This window comes from Furipterus horrens, unplaced genomic scaffold (assembly GCF_987537825.1).
Source record: "Furipterus horrens unplaced genomic scaffold, mFurHor1.1.pri manual_scaffold_9, whole genome shotgun sequence".
In the NCBI taxonomy this organism is placed as follows: Eukaryota; Metazoa; Chordata; class Mammalia; order Chiroptera; family Furipteridae; genus Furipterus; species Furipterus horrens.
This window is the reverse complement of record NW_028327179.1, coordinates 94,609,882-94,627,103: the sequence shown is the minus strand read 5'-3', so window position 1 is coordinate 94,627,103 and position 17,222 is coordinate 94,609,882. Positions and strand designations below refer to the sequence as shown.

The window sequence follows — 17,222 nt, the reverse complement described above, 5'->3', positions numbered from 1 at the left end:
CAGCACGGACATATCCCAGGTGGAGGGCGCTGCCTTGCTGGGCAAGGGGACAGCTGAGCCCATGGCAGACCTGAGCTCCATCCCCTCGCCCACACACAGGTTCTGGGACCTGTCTGTTCCCTTCCTTGATTTTTTTTCAGCTCACTGGTCCCTAACCCCCCTCTTTTTAGTAGCTGTGCTGCCAAAACAAGCACACCTCCCTCTTTTTAATTTGTTGCCCATGTTCATTCTCTTTATCTTTTCCCTTTTCTCCCCTGACCTTCCTCTTCTTGTTCCCGGGAGTTACATGCATGTCTCGAAGCCCAACACTTTGAGTTCCTGGGGGCAAGAGGTGCCCAGGCCAGGACCTTGGACAGCCACTGTGCCGCCTGGCTGAGGAACCATCTTGGGAGTGGGGAAAAGAATCTTGGAAGCGTGAGGTGGAGATGCGGATGGGAGCAGGATTCCCTGGAGGTTCAGTGGAAGAGGAACGTGAATCTCCAGGATCTCAACATCCCTTGAACTTCTAATCTCAGGAAGGGACTGGTCATGTGGCATGCATGCTTCACGTGCTTGGCATTCTTCAGCAGGTCTCATCGTCCTGGCCACACCCACCTGTGCAAAGTCCATTTGTCCTCATGTTGAGAGACACGTATTACTGTAGGAACTTGCTATCGAAATAATAATTCTTTTTTCAAAATATTTTATTTATTTTTAGAGAGAGGGGAAGGGAGGGAGAAAGAAAGGGAGAGAAACATCAGTTGACTGTCTCCTGCATACACCCTGACCACAGATGTCCCATAACCCAGGAATCAAACCGGTGGCTTTTTGCATTGTGGGATAACACCCAACCAACTGAGCCACATTGGTCAGGACTTAAATAATACTTCTTAATCAGCTACTTCAGTTCATTTAGATGTCAGGCACCCGAGGGAGCATTATGAAACTGCTACTTCTGTGTTGAGGCTGCTGCTTTGGTCCTCATGGTCATTGTCATCTTTCAGGTTTGAGATGCTCTGTGGGATTCCTGGGTTAGCCAAGACCATCTCTACTTTTTCTTAGACCTGACAGACGACCCAGTGGCTAGTCGCTTCCTCCTCTTGGGTTTGGAGCTGCGGGGAGGGTTCTCTGTGCAGGACTCCCAAGCCAAGGGCCATGCAGGCTCACACCTGCGCTCAGGGCCAGCAGAAGAGTAGATGACTCCCATGTAGGTAGTAACACTTCAGTGGGTGGTTTACTTCTTGTTTCAAATGAAGTAGCAGCAACTCTTCCCTTCTTGGGGGGCTGTCAGCTCAGCACAGGTTCTTGCAGAGCCTGAAGAAATATCAGGTTGTGCTGGTATTTGTTTTGCTTTCTAAGGCTATATGTTTTCTTACATGTGTACACGCATGTACACACGCACATGTGAGAAGAGGTTTGGCATGGGGTCTGAATCTGGGTGGACCCCAGGATTCTATGCCCTTGCCCCCTTCCTGGGTCAGGGCTTCTGCATGGCACATTCTGGTCCCCCTCCACTCCTGGATAGAATCCACCCAGGGTCAGTAGTTTGGGGTGCGGTTCACTGAATGTGCATCCCTGTTCCTCCAGGCGCCTTGGGCCTCCTCTCCGTGCTGACAGGATGACCGTGTGTGGGCCGGCCAGGGGCAACCACAGCCAGACTGAGAACCTGAGCTACAAACTGGCTGACAAGTAAGAACTTTTCTTCCCCGAGAGTGAAGAACTTGGCCCAGACTCAGTCTCCTTCCTTTCGCTACCGCCTCGCCCTGCTCACTAACCCCACGCCCTTGAACTAAGGAGGTGTTCTTTCCCGAGTTGTGATGCGCCTCCTGCATGTCACCTGCACACACTGCACCCAGTTAAGGACCTGAGACCAAAGCGGTCCAGGAAGGTCCGACATCGGCATGAATTCAGATTCAGTCAGACTCGGAATCAAAACCAGTGTGTCGAGAGGATGATCCCAGGTCTCCATTTACACAGTCCAGTCTAGGCTTTATTCTTCTCATTCCTAGAATGCACAGGTATTACAGTTACCCCGGAGCCCTAATCTCTGCAGTCATGTCTGTCCACACAGCCGTCTTTGCCCATCTTATATCAGCCGGCTTCTGTTCTCCCCAGATGTTTTCCTCTGATGCTCCCTCTCACATTCTGCCAGAGGAGGCGGTGATCACTGAGCTGTTCCCAGCTAGAGCCCTCCTGGGGCCGTGGAGTCCTGGGAGCAGGCGCTCAGGGAAACCCCTGGGAGCGGCAGCCGCAGGAAGAAGGCTCTCTGCCCTTGGTTTCTGCATCCTGGCTGCTCCCACTTGAGCTTTATTAGTCTAACACAGCAGCAAGGCCTCCTCTTTCCTCTTCAGTTTTCAGATGGGGCCTTCGTGGTTGTGAGGTCCTACCAGGTGTTTGGGACCTTAGACAATAACTATTATCATTAAATAACACTAATGACCATTTATTCATATCAAGCTTTATAATGTATGTACTCCGGGCGCATTATATATATTAACTCATTCATTTATTCATTTAATGGCTACCTGTTACATACTGGGCACAGCAAAGAAGATAAATTAGGCCTCTGGACTGCTAAAGTTCTAGTCTAGACAAAGGAAATAAGGTTCTTTAAGATGAAAAAAAGGAGCCAAGTTCAAACCCAGGTCCCTCTAACTCTAAAACCATGTATTTAGCTGCTGTTGATATTGTTTAATGGCACGTATGATCCTAATTATATATTATATCATCACTTGTCACTAAGCATGCACCAATCTGAACTGTGGGGTTTTCTTTCTTTCTTCCTTTCTTTCAGAGAGAGGGGAAGGGAGGAAGAAAGAGAGGGAGAGAAAAATCCATGTCAGAGAAAAACTTCACAGTTGCCTCTCATATGCACCCCAACTGGGGACCACACCCACAACCAGGCATGTGCCCTGACTGGGAATCAAACCTGCAACCTTTCACGTTTGCAGGACATTGCTCAACCCACTGAACCACACTGGCTGGAGCCTGAACTGTGTTTTTACATCTGTCCTATCTCTTCATGTCACTTCAAGCACAGTGAGCGCAAGGACTTTGACTTCTGCCTTTTGAATTCTCAGTAAAATATCAATAAAATGATTCTGATTCTGACTAAATCTGAGTTCATGCCAATGTCTTCAGTGGTGATGAGACTATTAAAAATGTGTTTCTTTTCTGTAAGCACTCTGTTATGAATGCTAATTGTTCATTTAAATAAGGAATTCTGCTTTGGTAGCCATATTTAACATATGAAAATGTGTTTGCAATTTCACAAGTTTTTCATTTATGTTGAGCAACCAAGAATAGCAACACAACTTATGAGCTAATGTCCCTGTGGGGAGAAGTCTTTACATAAACAGCCGTTCGTCTGCGGAATGGAAAGCTAAATAGTCACAGGGTATGTGAAATTGCTAATTATTCATCCTTCATGTGGACCTTACTGGGGTTTCAGAATTCCTCTACAGCCTGATCTTTACATTCAGAGAACGTGTGCCGTGAATCTGGCCCACTCCCGTTTGCTCATCTTGACACCTCTAAGGTCACTGTGTTCAGTCATGATCTGTGCTGGTGGAAGACAGTTTTACATGTCAAAACACAGATTCTCCCATTCTCATTAGATTAGCTTAAAAATGTTTTTCTGTGTTTCTTTCACAATAATTTTTAACATCTCCATGACTCTAACTGATCTCCCAAGATCACATTTGGAGACATGTATCCCCACATGGACATTCCAGGCCAGAACTTTATGGAGTGGTGGACATGTTCTACACCATCACCACAGTAACCGTTAGCCACATGTGGCTACTGAGTACTCGCCATGTGGCTGGGGCAGCTGAGGAACTGAAGCTTTAATTTCATTGGGATTCAGTTTCAATAGTCACATATGGCTAGTGGCCACTCTATTGGACAGGGCATTTCAAGGCCACCCATGGAATCTGGATACACCTGCTGGTTCACACGTTCATTCATGCAACAAAGATTTATTGGCCACCTACTCTGCGAGGTGTCGTTCTAGGTGTTAGGGATACAATAGTAGCCAAAACAGGCTAAGTTCAACACAAAACAGTCCCCATCCTAACGGAGAACCCACTCTCCACATTCGAAAGGAGGTTTGATTCCAATGCAGCCAATCATGTGTTTCTACTGATTCAAATCAGGACAACTTATCAAGCCCAGAGTTAGCAAGAACTTTATAACGCATGGCATTGTTTTAATTTTTAAGTAGTCATTCGAAGGTTTATCCATCGATTACAGAAGTGGAGGAAACTTAGACTATATACTCTTTTATCTCATGACATTTCTTCTATTTTTGTCAGGGGAGAAAAGCTAATAATAATAGTAACTACCACTTCTTGTACATTTATGACATGCTCTATGCTTTATTTTGTAAGATTTTATTTATTTATTTTCAGAGAGAGGGGAAAGGAGAGAGAGGGAGAGAAACATCGATGTTCAAGAGACACATCGATCTGTCGCCTCTCACACCCCCCGAACCGGGGACCTGGCTCACAATCACAACCCAGGTATGTGCCCTGATCAGGAATCGAACCAGTGACCTTTTGGTTCACAGGCTGGCACTCAATCCACCAAGCCACACCAGCCAGGGTGACATGCTATCTGCTTTAGGTGGACTAGCTCATTCAGTGTTTACAGTTACCTTGTTAGATATGCATTATTATTATTATTATTATTATTATTCCTAGTTCACAAATGAGGAAACTGAGATTTAGAGAAGTTAAGCAACGTGTCCAAGATCATGTAGCTGGCCAATGTTTGAATTAAGATTTAAACCCAAGTCTACCGAACTCCAAAATCTAATAGCTCCATAATATCTCCCCAAGAAAAATATTATGTGATTTTTTAATGGTGGTCTCAATGTTTGTGATTTGCAACTAGCATGTAACATTTATATCTTAAGTTCTGGGAAATCTCTATGACCAGCCAAGAACAATAAATAAGAATCCTTCACCCGGTGTTTATTTTTCTTGTTCAGGGTCAAGGTGGAAGGTCCGGAGGCTGAGGAAGATTCTCGAAGGCAGCCCTTTAGGCCCTCCATTCATTTCCGAGAGACTGATCGGGACTCACGCCTCCGACGAAGCCCTCTGGAAAGCCTCAATAACATGATGCTAAAGTCAAGAGTAGACTGTTTTCAGCAGAATATGTTCAACAAAAATATGCTCATCAGCGACCCAGGCTCAGGTCTCAGTGCTAAAGAAGCCACCCGGGCTGGCAGGAGGCAGCTCAGCAGTGTTCAGGACCCCTGCCCTCCTGCCCGAGGCGGGGCCGGGCACAAGGCCCTCAGCATAAGGGACAAGATATCAGAGTGGGAGGGGAAAAGGGAGTCGCGCACTCCCGTACCTGGCAGGAAGGCGGACGGGCCAGAGGACTACGCGGCGTCCTGCGTGCTGGAGAGGAGACGCGGCGATGGCGGTGGGGCTCCGGCCGCCACGGCCCAGAATGGAGCGAAGCTGGAAGGAGAGAGCAAAGAGAATGAGAGGAAGGAAGGGGATGCGGAAGTCAGGGGACGGGGCGCAGAGCGGAGGCCCGGCCTCGGCCAGCCAGCCCGGGAGCTGGCTCCGAGCGCCGGCCGAGGCCGCGAGCTGAGGCGTGGCAAGCAGCGCCTTCAGAACGACAGCCTCTCTGTGCTGAAGCAGGTCAAGAAACTGGAGCAGGCCCTGAAGGATGGGCTGGCGGGGTTGGACCCCCAGTTACCAGGGACGTGTTATTCCCCGCACTGCCTGCCGGACAGGGCCGCGGAGGGGCCCGCCCCAACCAGGAACCACGGGTGTGGGAATGGCTCGGAACTCAGGGCCCCCCGCTTGGACCTGGGGGCCAGGCAGCTCGCCCCCGAGGCTGCGGAGGGAAGGAGAAGCTCACGCGGAAAGCCCTGGGACCGGAGCCCGGACAGTGTGTACAGAGGCTTCCCCCCAAAACCCTTCATCAACCCCCTGCCCAAACCCCGGAGAACGTTCAAACATGATGGAGAAGGGGACAAGGATGGGAACCCAGGCGTCAGCTTCAGGAAAGACGGAAGGAACCTGCCTCCTCTGCCCACCCTCCCTCCCCCGCCTCTGCCCTCCTCCCCGCCGCCTCCCTCGGTGAACAGACGACTGTGGAACGGGAGACCGAAGCCCAGCGCTGACCACAGGTAGGTGACGTCTGCCTCCGTGGTCTGCGCCACGTCACAGCTGTCCGCGTGGGCTCATGGTTTGTTTTTAGTAAACGGATGCATCTTGTAGTTGAGACTATTCATAGCTTAAGGTAGTTTGTTGACTACAGCAGGACACGTGATAACTGATGCATGTGTTTTGTGGTGGTTCTCTGTTCTCAAAAAAAAAAAAAAGACTGTCTGCTTGGAAAACTGACCCTCTGGATGGGAGAAGTCCTGTGATTCTGACAGTAAGCCAGCGCTCAGTGAAACCCTGTTTCAGCCCTGCCATCTACTGACTGCGGCTGACGGGTGCTCTTTCTGTGACTACCATCCCTGCCAGCGCTTGGTCCGCTGAGTCTTCGCTGGCCCTTCCTTTCGCGGTTTTTCTTGGTATGGACTCTAGGAACACACTGCCTGAGTCTACCCTGGTCCCATCCCAGTCTGTCTGTTTGACCTTGAGCAAGTGACTTAACCTCTCAAAGCCTGTTTCCTCCTTTATACATAGATGCACATACTGTGAATATTTTATAATAGTGAGACAACACATTCAATAATAAAGCACGTGAATGCTTGAAAAATAAAATCAGTTTCTTTTCTGCTCTATGGACCGAATTTCTAGTCCATTTCTATAATGTGCTCATTGGTTGATACCCACTCATGTGGAAACCAGCTTTAGTGCAAAACTCCAAACAGGTGTCTATATCCCTGTCATCACTTCTTCGCCTTCTGCTTTTTATTTCTGGACCCTCTGTAGTTGAGCTTTGGCCACTTATTCCGAGACTGCTCTCGACCAAGGCCGCCAACAGCCCCCTTCTTGCTACACCCATGGCCGGTTCTCTGTTCTTTTCTTGATTGACCTCTCTTGGGCTTGGAGGAACAGCTGAGGCGTTTCGTCCCGAAACGCTGTGTGCACTTGGCTTCTCGGCCTCCCCTTGCCTGTTTCCCTGGCTGCTCCGTCTCTGTGGACGCACCCCTGCATCCACACCTCATCCTGGGATCTGGACAGGAGCTCCTCTCCATCTACACTCACTCCCTAAATGATCTCATCCAGTCCCGTAGCTTTAAATGTCAATCACATGCTTATGACTCCCACCTCTATATCTCTGACGGCGGCTCCCTCTCCCAGCTTCAGGTCCGTATCGTCCTCTCCTGCTTGCGTCTCCATTTGGTTAGCTAATGGTTAGGACTTTTTTTTTTTCTTTTTATTGATTTGAGAGAGAGAGAGGGAGTGTGAGAGGGGGAAGAAACATTGGTTTGTTATTCCACTTATTCATTCATTCATTAGTTGATTCTGGTATGTGCCCTGACTAAGGATCAAACCTGTAACCTTGGCGTATCAGGACAATGCTGTACCTGGCCGGGGCTCATAGTTTGGATTTAACGTGTCCAAACCTAAATTCTCGATCCAGGCTACCACTAACAATTTCCTCCCAGAGTCATTCCCATTTTATTAAATGGTGTTGCCTTTATTTAGTGTAGGCCAAAACCTAGGCCATTTCTGGGTCCTCTCTTTTTCACATACCCTGTCTAATTCACCAGCAAACCCTTTGGTTCTCCTTTTATTTTTATTTTATATATCTGTTTTTAGAGAGAGGGGAAAGGAGAGAGGGAGAGAAACATCACTGTGTGGTTGCCTCTCACTTGCGCCCCCAACTGAGGACCTGGCAACCTAGTCATGTGCCCTGACTGGGAATCGAACCAGCGACACTTGGTTCACAGGCCGACACTCAATCCACTGAGCCACAGCAGCCAGGGCTGGTTCTCCTTTTAAATGTTATCTTGAATCTGACTACAGCTCCTCCACTGCTACCACCTTAGGTGTCTTGGAGCCACCTCCAGTGTATTCCTTTCTCAGCAGCCAGGTGGGATTGTCCAGAAATAAAGATTAGGCCGTGTCACTCCCCCAGTCAACATTGTCTGTCAGGTATGATTCTCCTGGCTGCAAAAAAAAGATAATTTCTTAGAGTGATCCTGCCACGCCTCTGGCCAAGACCTCACCAAAATGCCATCTCCTTGGGAACATGCCATGGAAACCATGATGTTCACATTTCACAGATTTGCTGGGGATGAAGTCTACTTAACAAGGGAGGACCTGAGAGTACTCATGGAAAAGGAGTTTCCTGGATTTTTGAAAAATCGTAAAGACCCTGTGGGCATAGACAAAATAATGCAGGACCTGGACTAGTGCCAAGACGGCAGAGCGGGCTTCCAGAGCTGCTCTTCCCTAATAGCTAGGCTCGCCACCTCGCGCAATGACTTCTGTAGGACACGTGGAGCGGAAGAGAAAGAAGCAGGCAGTGCTAGGCAGTGACTTCCGCCCTGATAACGCGCTCTCCCAATGGGTTGCTTGAGGAATCTCCACCGCACGGCTTCCCCCTGCCTAAGGATTTCATGAGTAGATTGGGCTCTTTAGAAAATGTACAGATAAAAATCCTACCCCGTAGGACAAGAGAAAGAGAAGCCGGTTACAGCTAGATAAGCTTTTGATTTTTGTATGGCTTGCATCCTCTTGCCTTCAGTAAACAATTTGTTTTTAGTTCCTTAAAAAAAAACAAATCATAATTTGTTCTCTTCTAGGAAAAAAGTTTGTATATTCTAGAATTTATATATATAAATATATATATGGTGTGTGTATATATACATATATACACACACACATCTATATATATGGTATATGAAAATTAAATCTTTTAAAAGTGAAAACATGCGATATATATTCTGTTTTACTTAGGATATCATTGAGATCTTTCAATGTTACCACCTTCCTTTTTTATCTTCTCCACTTTTCTATAACTGCCACATTGTTAGCATCACATGGATGAGTCATATTTTATGTAGCTGTTCCCCTACTGATGGACACTTAGGTTGTTTCCAGTTTACAAATAATGCTGTGATGAGCCATATACAGCATTAGAGAAGACTCGAGAGCCAGAGGACTTCTAGCTCTGCTACTTCCTAGCTGGGTGACATTAGACAAGCTGCAAAATTTGTCCTGGCCTCATTTAACTTATCTATAAAATGGTGATAATTATAATAACCACTTCATAAGTTGTAAGGAAGATAAGTAAACCATAAAACCAAGCCCAGGATATAGTAAATGCTCAATAAATGTTAGCTAGTATTTGTTTCTGGCTCTCTTGTGCTTAATTAATCAGGGTATCTATTTCTTCCCCAATACCAATTATTTTAACCTCATAATATATTTTAATATCTAGTAGAGCTTACAGAACTTCTTATTGTTGCTAGCAATCAGTCAGTTAGTTCTCCTAGACATCCTGCATTTACTATCATATCATGAAAAAAGTGATTGCTTGACCTCCTTTTTAGTAATTATGAGCCTCCTATTTATTTTATTATTCTCCTTTTTCAAAAATGTCTTCACTTTTCTTTCATGTGTTTTTCTAAATGTTCTATGTGTCACTATCAAATATCACACAAAATGTTACTTATTTTTAAAAATAAAAAATTCAATTACCGTTAACATACAGTATTATATTAGTTTCAGATATACAACATAGTGATGAGACAATTATATAACCAATGAAGTGATCACCCCAATAAGTCTAGTACCTATCTGACAATTATATGTTAGTTAAAAATATTTTTTTATTTATGTATTTTTAGAGAGAGGGAAAGGGAGGGAGAAAAAGAGGGAGCGAGACACTAGTGTGTGAGAGGCAACATCAATTGGTTGCCTCTCGCACACCCCCAACTGGGGACCTGGCCTGCAACCCAGGCATGTGCCTTGACCGGGAATCAAACCAGCTACCTTTCTGTTCCCTGGGCCACAGCAGCCAGGTCTGTATGTTAGTTTTTCATTGGGATTCTTATATTTGCTAGGTTTGTTCACGAGCAGTTTATCTTTTTGTTGTCTTTGTTAATATAATCTTTTTTCTCATTATATGATTTTCAGATTTAAGAAAATGATCTATTTTGTATATGACTCTTTTAAAAGACACCCAAAAGAATGTTCTCGTTGTTTCTAATAGTCTGTCAGTTGGTTCTCTTGGGCTTTATGTGTACATAATCATACTGTCTGCAAAGAAGGATCATTTTACCTCTTTCTTTCTAACTTGTACCTCCAAATTCTTTCTCTTACCAAATTGCCCCGGCTGGCCCTTTCAGGGCATATTAAGTAATAGCGCTGATAGCTGTGGGCAGGCGTACCTCCCCGCACAGCTTTGATGCTAATGTGCCTGGCATTCCACTCTCAAGCACTCATGTTTCCAATATGCTATTATGTTATCCAGGTAGTGTTCATTTATATTTCTTTGTTTACTAAGAGGTTGGTTTTTAAGGGTTTGTCTATTTAATTTTTAGAGGGGAAGGAAGAGAAAAAGGGAGAGGAGTGTTGATCTGTTGCCTCTCATACGCGCTCCAGTTGGGACCAAACGCAGAACCCAGGCATGTGTCCTGACCAGGAATCAAACTGCAGCCTTTCACTTTGCCGTACAATACCCGCCCAGCTGAGCCACACTGGTTTTTGTTTTTTGTTTTTTGTTTTTAATCAGAGTTTTAAAAATTAGGATTGAATGGTAGATTTTGTCAAATTACTTTTCAGTAACTTTATACAATCAGACAGTTCTTCTCTGACCTATTAATAGCAAATTTATATCCTGATAGTAACCCATCCTTAGATTTTTGAGATGAACTCCCATTTGGTCTTGGTTTATTATTTTTTTAAATTACTGATAAATTCTATTTGCTAATATTTTAAGATTTTTGTCTCACTCTTCCATAAATGGGACTGGCCTGTGCTTGGTATTTATTTTGCTGTCTTTATCAGGCTTTGGTATCAGTGAGGTCTGTAGAAGAATGTAGAGAATTCCTTCTTTATGTTGTGAGAAAGTCTGAATCCATCTCCAACTCAACATCCTTTCCCAAGTGAGTGCCGAGCCCAGGGCCCTAAATACCCTGGTGACTTCATACGCCCATCCCAGTGCTGCCTATCAGCAGCTCCTCCACACCCTCTCCGCTGTTCCTGCAAAGAGGCCCACTCTCACGGGGCAGGCTGGCTCTGGGGAACTGGAGTCCTTCATCGGGGGCACCTCTGGGAAGACACATCAACCTGGCAGACAGTTATTCCCATTATCTTTTCTCTCTCAGCTACCATCTGCTCTTTTCCGTCTCCCAGCATTTTCTTTAAAACCCGCTGAAGTTCCTTCGTTTCAGTCCAAAGATGAAATTTTTCTTGGCCACTTGGACTATGGTTGCATCAGCTGTGTTTTAAGAATTTTGGCGTTAGAGTTTTCATTTTGTTTCAAATAGTGCAATGGGGGTGATTAGGGCAAGATGTTCACTTTCTGCTCTTAAAAAAATAAAGTGTGCTCTTTATTGTGGTCCTATCGATAAAAAAAAAGAAAAAAAAAATTGAGGGGGATGAGGAAGAAAAGAAAAGAAAAGGCTCAGCTCTGAAATTGGCAGACTTACTGCCTTCTCCGAGGCAGGAAAGCCGAGCCAAGGTTGAAGAAAGAAATGATTAAGGATTTTGAGGTTATGAAGGTTTAGAATTACATGGCCAGGCTGTGTACATTAGAGGGCGTATTCAGCTTATTTTCATAGGCCGGTTAGTCCCCCTCAGCCAGGGCCAACCCCGGGAATTCAGATCCTTGGTTTGAGAAAATGTGTTTTTCCTTCCTCCCTTCTTATTTGTACCTTTTCTCTTTTCCTCTTCTCTCTCCCCTTCTTCCTCTTCTCCTTCTTCCTTCCCCTTCTTCTCTTTTTTCTTCATTTCTCTAAAGCCCCAGGAAATTAAATGCAAGGAATTATGTCTTCAATCCTACAGCGGAAAATGAGAAGCCCTTAAATGTCAGGAAATTCCAAAGATAAGGCTCCTACAGCAACATTAACTTGGTTATGTGTGTTTTATGGCATCTATTTAATAACTTCGGCAGGAATGCCTCAAGGCTGACATTAAACAAGAAAAGTTATTATTTTTTAAGTATAAGCAGCGTTCTGAATCCGTAAGTATCTATATACCCCAAAGGTTTTAACTCAAATTCAGAGTTTTTGTTTCAGTTTAATTTGATCATATGACAGAGTGTTTAGATCGTTATGCAGCCAGAAAACTACATCGACCAAAATTTCAATGGATTATTTTGGCATTATATAGCTTCAGCCTTTCCTTGGGGCTTTAGTGTAAGGCTTCAGAACTTTTTTGAGGCCATGAGACCTCAGTGATGCTATGGCCACCAAATCATACTGTGCTGTTACTGATTCCTTAATTTTCATCTTCTGTGGGACTGATAGGGATCCCCATGGCTCTCTGGCTGCGCAGCAACCCTCAGCTATCATCAGTTTCATGGTTCAAGTTCACTTACCAGCCCCCCTAACCCTATCTGACCCTGTCATGGTGATCCTGTCTTAGTCAACATGACATCCATGAGGCAACTCTAACTACTGTGTCTAAAAACTGATTGTCTAAAAGCTTCAAAGGGGCCAATTGTTTGGTTGAGCTTGAGACCAATGAGTACTTTAAAAGTGTCTGAGAAGCTTGATTTTAGAAGTTTGTTTATTTCCGTAGCCGTTGCACTGGCCAGCAGTTACGAGAGGAAACCTGGTGGGTGTTATTCTGCATTAGAAGAGAGGGGGCCGTGTCTTCGTTCTCATGAGAAGGTAGAAGTGGTTGGATTTTAGACACAATGGCAGATATAGGTCGTTTTCCTTCTGACACATCTGTTCTCGATTCAGGATAGAGAAAAGCAGAAACTGAATGTGGGTAGTCATAATCCTTGATGAAGGAAATACCCAATAGCAGAGCAAGCCAAGAGCTGACGTAAGCAGTCTCCCACTGAGCTCCTCCTCTGAACAGCTGGTGGTATGAACACCCTTCCCCAGGGGGTGCGGGGGGCTGTGGGGAGCAATGTCTGCACCATCCAGAAAAGACCCTGTGGCAGCTGGAGGGGGATGAGGGATCAGAGCAGGCATCCCTTCTTTCTAGGCGAGTGTATTATGGTGTCTTAAGTGATGGCTAGTCCCCAGGCTAGCGAAGGTCATTTAACCACAGCTCAAAATAATTCTGAAGGAAATGTGTTCAAAACAATTGACTAAAAATTAGCTCTAAGAATACAGTTGCTCTATTTCAGTGGTTCTCAACCTGGGGGTCGTGACCCCTTTGGGGGTCGAACGGCCCTTTCACAGGGGTCGCCTAAGACCAGTGGAAAACACATATATAATTACATGTTGTTTTTGTGATTCATCACTGTGCTTTAGTTATGGTTGGGGGTCACCACAATGCGAGGAGCTGTATTAAAGGGTCGCGGCATTAAGAAGGTTGAGAACCACTGCTCTATTTGTTTATGCCGAAGGAGGTATAAATTAAGAGCAGTAAATATGGCTGGTAAAACCAGCTTTTAAAATATTCACTTACTCAACCAGCAAATACTTAAGGTGAACCAATGTAGTGTTAGGCACAGGAATATAGCAATGAACAAGGTGAACTGAGACTCCGCCCTCATGGAACTTACAGACTAGTAATAGTTAGAAGTGCACAACTAGTTACGTAACCATGGCACTGTGGGAATGGTCACGAGGGGGGACAGTGGGAAACGGGGGTTCAGTTTGCGTGAACAAGCAGCAAAGGCCGTGGGGCAGGAAAGACTTCCTTCAGCCTGCTGGAGGACCTGGACTGCCCAGTGTGACCCTCGAGGTCCTCCGGAGCCGGCCGCCAGAAGAGCCCTGCAGACCAGGCAAGGGTTTGGGCCTGTTACCTAAGGGGACTAGGAAACATTTGAAAAGTTTTAAGAAGGGGAGAAACATGAGCTCATTTGCATTTTTGAGAGCTTGTCCCCACAGCAGCACGGAGACTAGAAAGGGCACCAGCGGTGGCGGGTGGGGGGCAGGGAGGCATTGAGGGGGTGGAAGGAAGAGTGAGGTGGTGCTAGGGCCACCCTGCAGTGTGGCTGCAGTGGGAGCTGAGAGAGTGGGTGGGCTCCACGCAGAACTCTTGTGAACTGGCTAGAAGTGGGCATTAGGAGAGGGGGATGTGGGCGGGCCTCCAGGTTGAGGCCTAAACATTGGGGCGGATGCTGATGGCCTTCGCTGCAGTGGCTTCGCTGGAGGAAGCGCTGCTCCTCATTGCAGAGCAGGAACAAGAGTATGAGTTCGACTCCAGATTTGTGGGTTTTGAGATTCCCGTGAGTCGTCCAAATGGAGATGTGGGATGAGCTCTTACGTTAGTATTTCATTTACAAAAGGGTGGGAAAGTCATAAATAACATACAAAATACTACTTGAAATCACAGTATTTGGCACTGGTTGTTGAAATTTGGCCTTGGCTGGTGTGGCTTCGTATATTGAGCACCAGGCTGTGAACCAAAGGGTCACTGGTTTGACTCCCAGTCAGGGCACATGCCTGGGTTGCAGGCCAGGTCCTCGATTGGGGGCGTGGGAGAGGCAGCCACACATTGATCATTCTCTCCAACCACACATTGATGTTTCTCTCCCTCTCTATCTCCCGCCCTTACCCTCTCTCTAAAAATAAATAAAATCTTAAAATAAGAAAATAAATTTGTATCTTACATAAATTATAAGGCACTTCAGCAAATTTATAGTGGACCAATCTGATCGTTCCAGCATTTCCAAAACTAAGAAATACCCAAATCCCATGATAACTGATCGGCCCAGGAAGCAAACTCGGGCTGAGAGGAGGTTGCACCCCTTCACCAGGCTGCGGGAGCCTCGAAGGCAGGGATGTCTTGCCTTTGCATCACCAGCTGTGAGCTCATCGCAGCCCCTAGAAGGTGCTTATTAACCATGCAGGCTGGTTGTGGAATGAGTGTGGAAAGATTTAAACAAGAGTGAAGCCAATTTAGATGTGGTTAGCATTAGCCTTTTGAAATTTCCTTTCTCTCAAAGTTAATATGTAAATAAAGGCATTAAAACCTTTTTTAAAAAAAACTTTCATTTTAGTTTTAGAGAGAGGAAAATGGAGGGAGAAAGAGAAGGAGAGAAACATCAATCAGTTGCCTCTTGCCGCCCCCAGCTGGGGACCTGGCCCACAACCCAGGCATGTGCCCTGACTTGGAATTGAACTGGTGACATTTCAGTTCACAGGCCAGCGCTCAGTCCCCTGAGCTACACCAGCCAGGGCAGGCATTAAAACTGTTTTTCAAGTTTAAAAAAAAATCTGTTTTTAATAAAGATTTTATTTATTTACTTTTAGAGGTAGAAGGGAGGGAGAAAGAGCGGGAGAGAAACGTAAGTGTGTGAGAGATACATCTATCGGTTGCCTCTCGCACACCCCCAGTGGGGGACCCTGGCCTGCAATCCAGGCACGTGCCCTGACCAGGATTTGAACCAGCGACCTTTCAGTTCACAGGCTGGCACTCAATCTCCTGAGCCACACCAGCCAGGGCAGGCATTCAAACCTTCTTTTCTAGTTAAAAATTATTTTTATAGAAAAGATTTAGCTAGGTGGCTAGATGATTTATTTAATCACATTCTTCTTCTTCGGGGAACCTTATCACCTACCTGAGTCACAGAACCAGAGCCCCCGCCACCCCCAGTCCTTGGAGACATTTATGCAGTTTACAGAAATAGTGCTTAGGAGGGACTGTGTGAAGTCGTTGCTTGCAAATACCAACACTCAACAGTGATAATCCAAACTTTGTAACTGGAACTCTCCCACTAGCTCAGGAAACGGGACGTGTAAAGATTTCTGGTTTCTCCTTGTTTTTGTACGTCCCGTGGTTTCATGGGGGTTTCAGATTTTCTTTGTCTTTCAGGCTCCCTGCAGAGGAGCTGGTCACCTGAAAACCAGCATTTTAATACACAAATAGAGACCTCTTGGGATGAATTCTTTTGCAAATTAAATAAAGAGTCTTGTGATGTGAATAATCATCTTCTAATCAGCATTTTTTAGGAAGTTTACAATTTTTTTAAATTTCACTTTTCTAATACTATTTAGAGTGGTGGTGGGTACCTTTTACGTGTTGGAAATTAAAGGCAAGGCATAGCTAAGCTTTCGTATTAACATCGTGTTCATGGAACTATGGAAGCACCATGCAAAGCCTTCGTATCCTGGCCTGAGATCCCTGGATGTCTGACAGCGGCAGCTTGGGCACCGGCTAATCCCACCCCAGCAAACCCTGACAGATAATCCAGGTCGTGTTACATGTGCTCTAAGTAAGCGAGCCGGCCGCTGGGACTCGGAGAGGCCAGGGCATGCAAACATCTGTTTCGTTACAGCATTTATTATTAAGTCATTTGAATTATTCAGATGTTATTTCATAGGTACTTTATAAAACATTTTCATTTTAAAAGTTGACCTATACAAATATTGCCTCATACATAGGTGCCTCAAATGAGATTTTTTTTTAAAAATAAAAACAATTAATAGAGCTCTCTCTGTAGCAAAGCAAGGCCCAGCTGCAGCCGCTTTCTGAAATCAAAGAAAAGGCCAAGCTTAGCCAGGCTCATGCTCGAATTCCAGAGCATCGAGGCTTCCCCTGCCAGTGGTGGTCACCTCTCTGTCCCCCGCTGTCAGGAGTAGGGCTTCCTGACATTGAGGCTGAAGCTGCTCAGCTCCCAGGGCAGGGACCCTGCCTGCCCCCTCTTTTTCCTGTGAGGGTTCGTAGCTCCTCTTCATCGCATGATTTAATTACATTATGAGGTAACCAGGGGGCCTGCTGGGTAATTCACGGTAACGTGTAATATGATTTTGTATGGAAAATTAGTTCAAGTTCCTATCTGCAGACTCTGGCAGCTGCCCTCGTCTTAATGTGTGCGCTGCGCCTGCAGCTTTTCTCACGCTTTGCCGCTAACTTCACGCCCTGCTCAGGGCCCATGTTGTCAAGGGCACCAGTCTCCCGCCAGGCTCCCTGGTCCACCACTTCCTCCCACCGTGACCTTGGGCAATTTATCTAACCTGCCTATGCGTCAGTTTTCTCACGCCTAAATGTGTACGATGATATTAATTCTTCACGAGGTGGTTGCGAAGTCCAAATGCGCTAATCCAGGTAAGGCACTTAGCTGGTACTCAGTCAGTTCGTTGAATGAATGAGCCTATGGGCTCACAGAACAGTTCGCATCTTTTCTAGCAAGTTCTAGGCAGTGGGCACGCTGAGGACTCGAGCTAACACCATCGGACGGGC

The 17,222-nt window shown here is 45.8% G+C and overlaps 1 protein-coding gene across 1 annotated transcript in view; it reads left to right on the top strand.

The window, feature by feature from the left end:
* DENND2A (DENN domain containing 2A) overlaps positions 1 to 17,222 on the top strand; it is an 89,873-nt gene that overhangs the window by 22,485 nt on the left and 50,166 nt on the right. The window contains exons 2-3 of the mRNA XM_090287588.1: positions 1,567 to 1,668; positions 4,973 to 6,127. Of these exons, the coding sequence (XP_090143714.1) occupies positions 1,567 to 1,668; positions 4,973 to 6,127 (1,257 nt within the window). The remainder of the gene's footprint in view (positions 1 to 1,566; positions 1,669 to 4,972; positions 6,128 to 17,222) is intronic.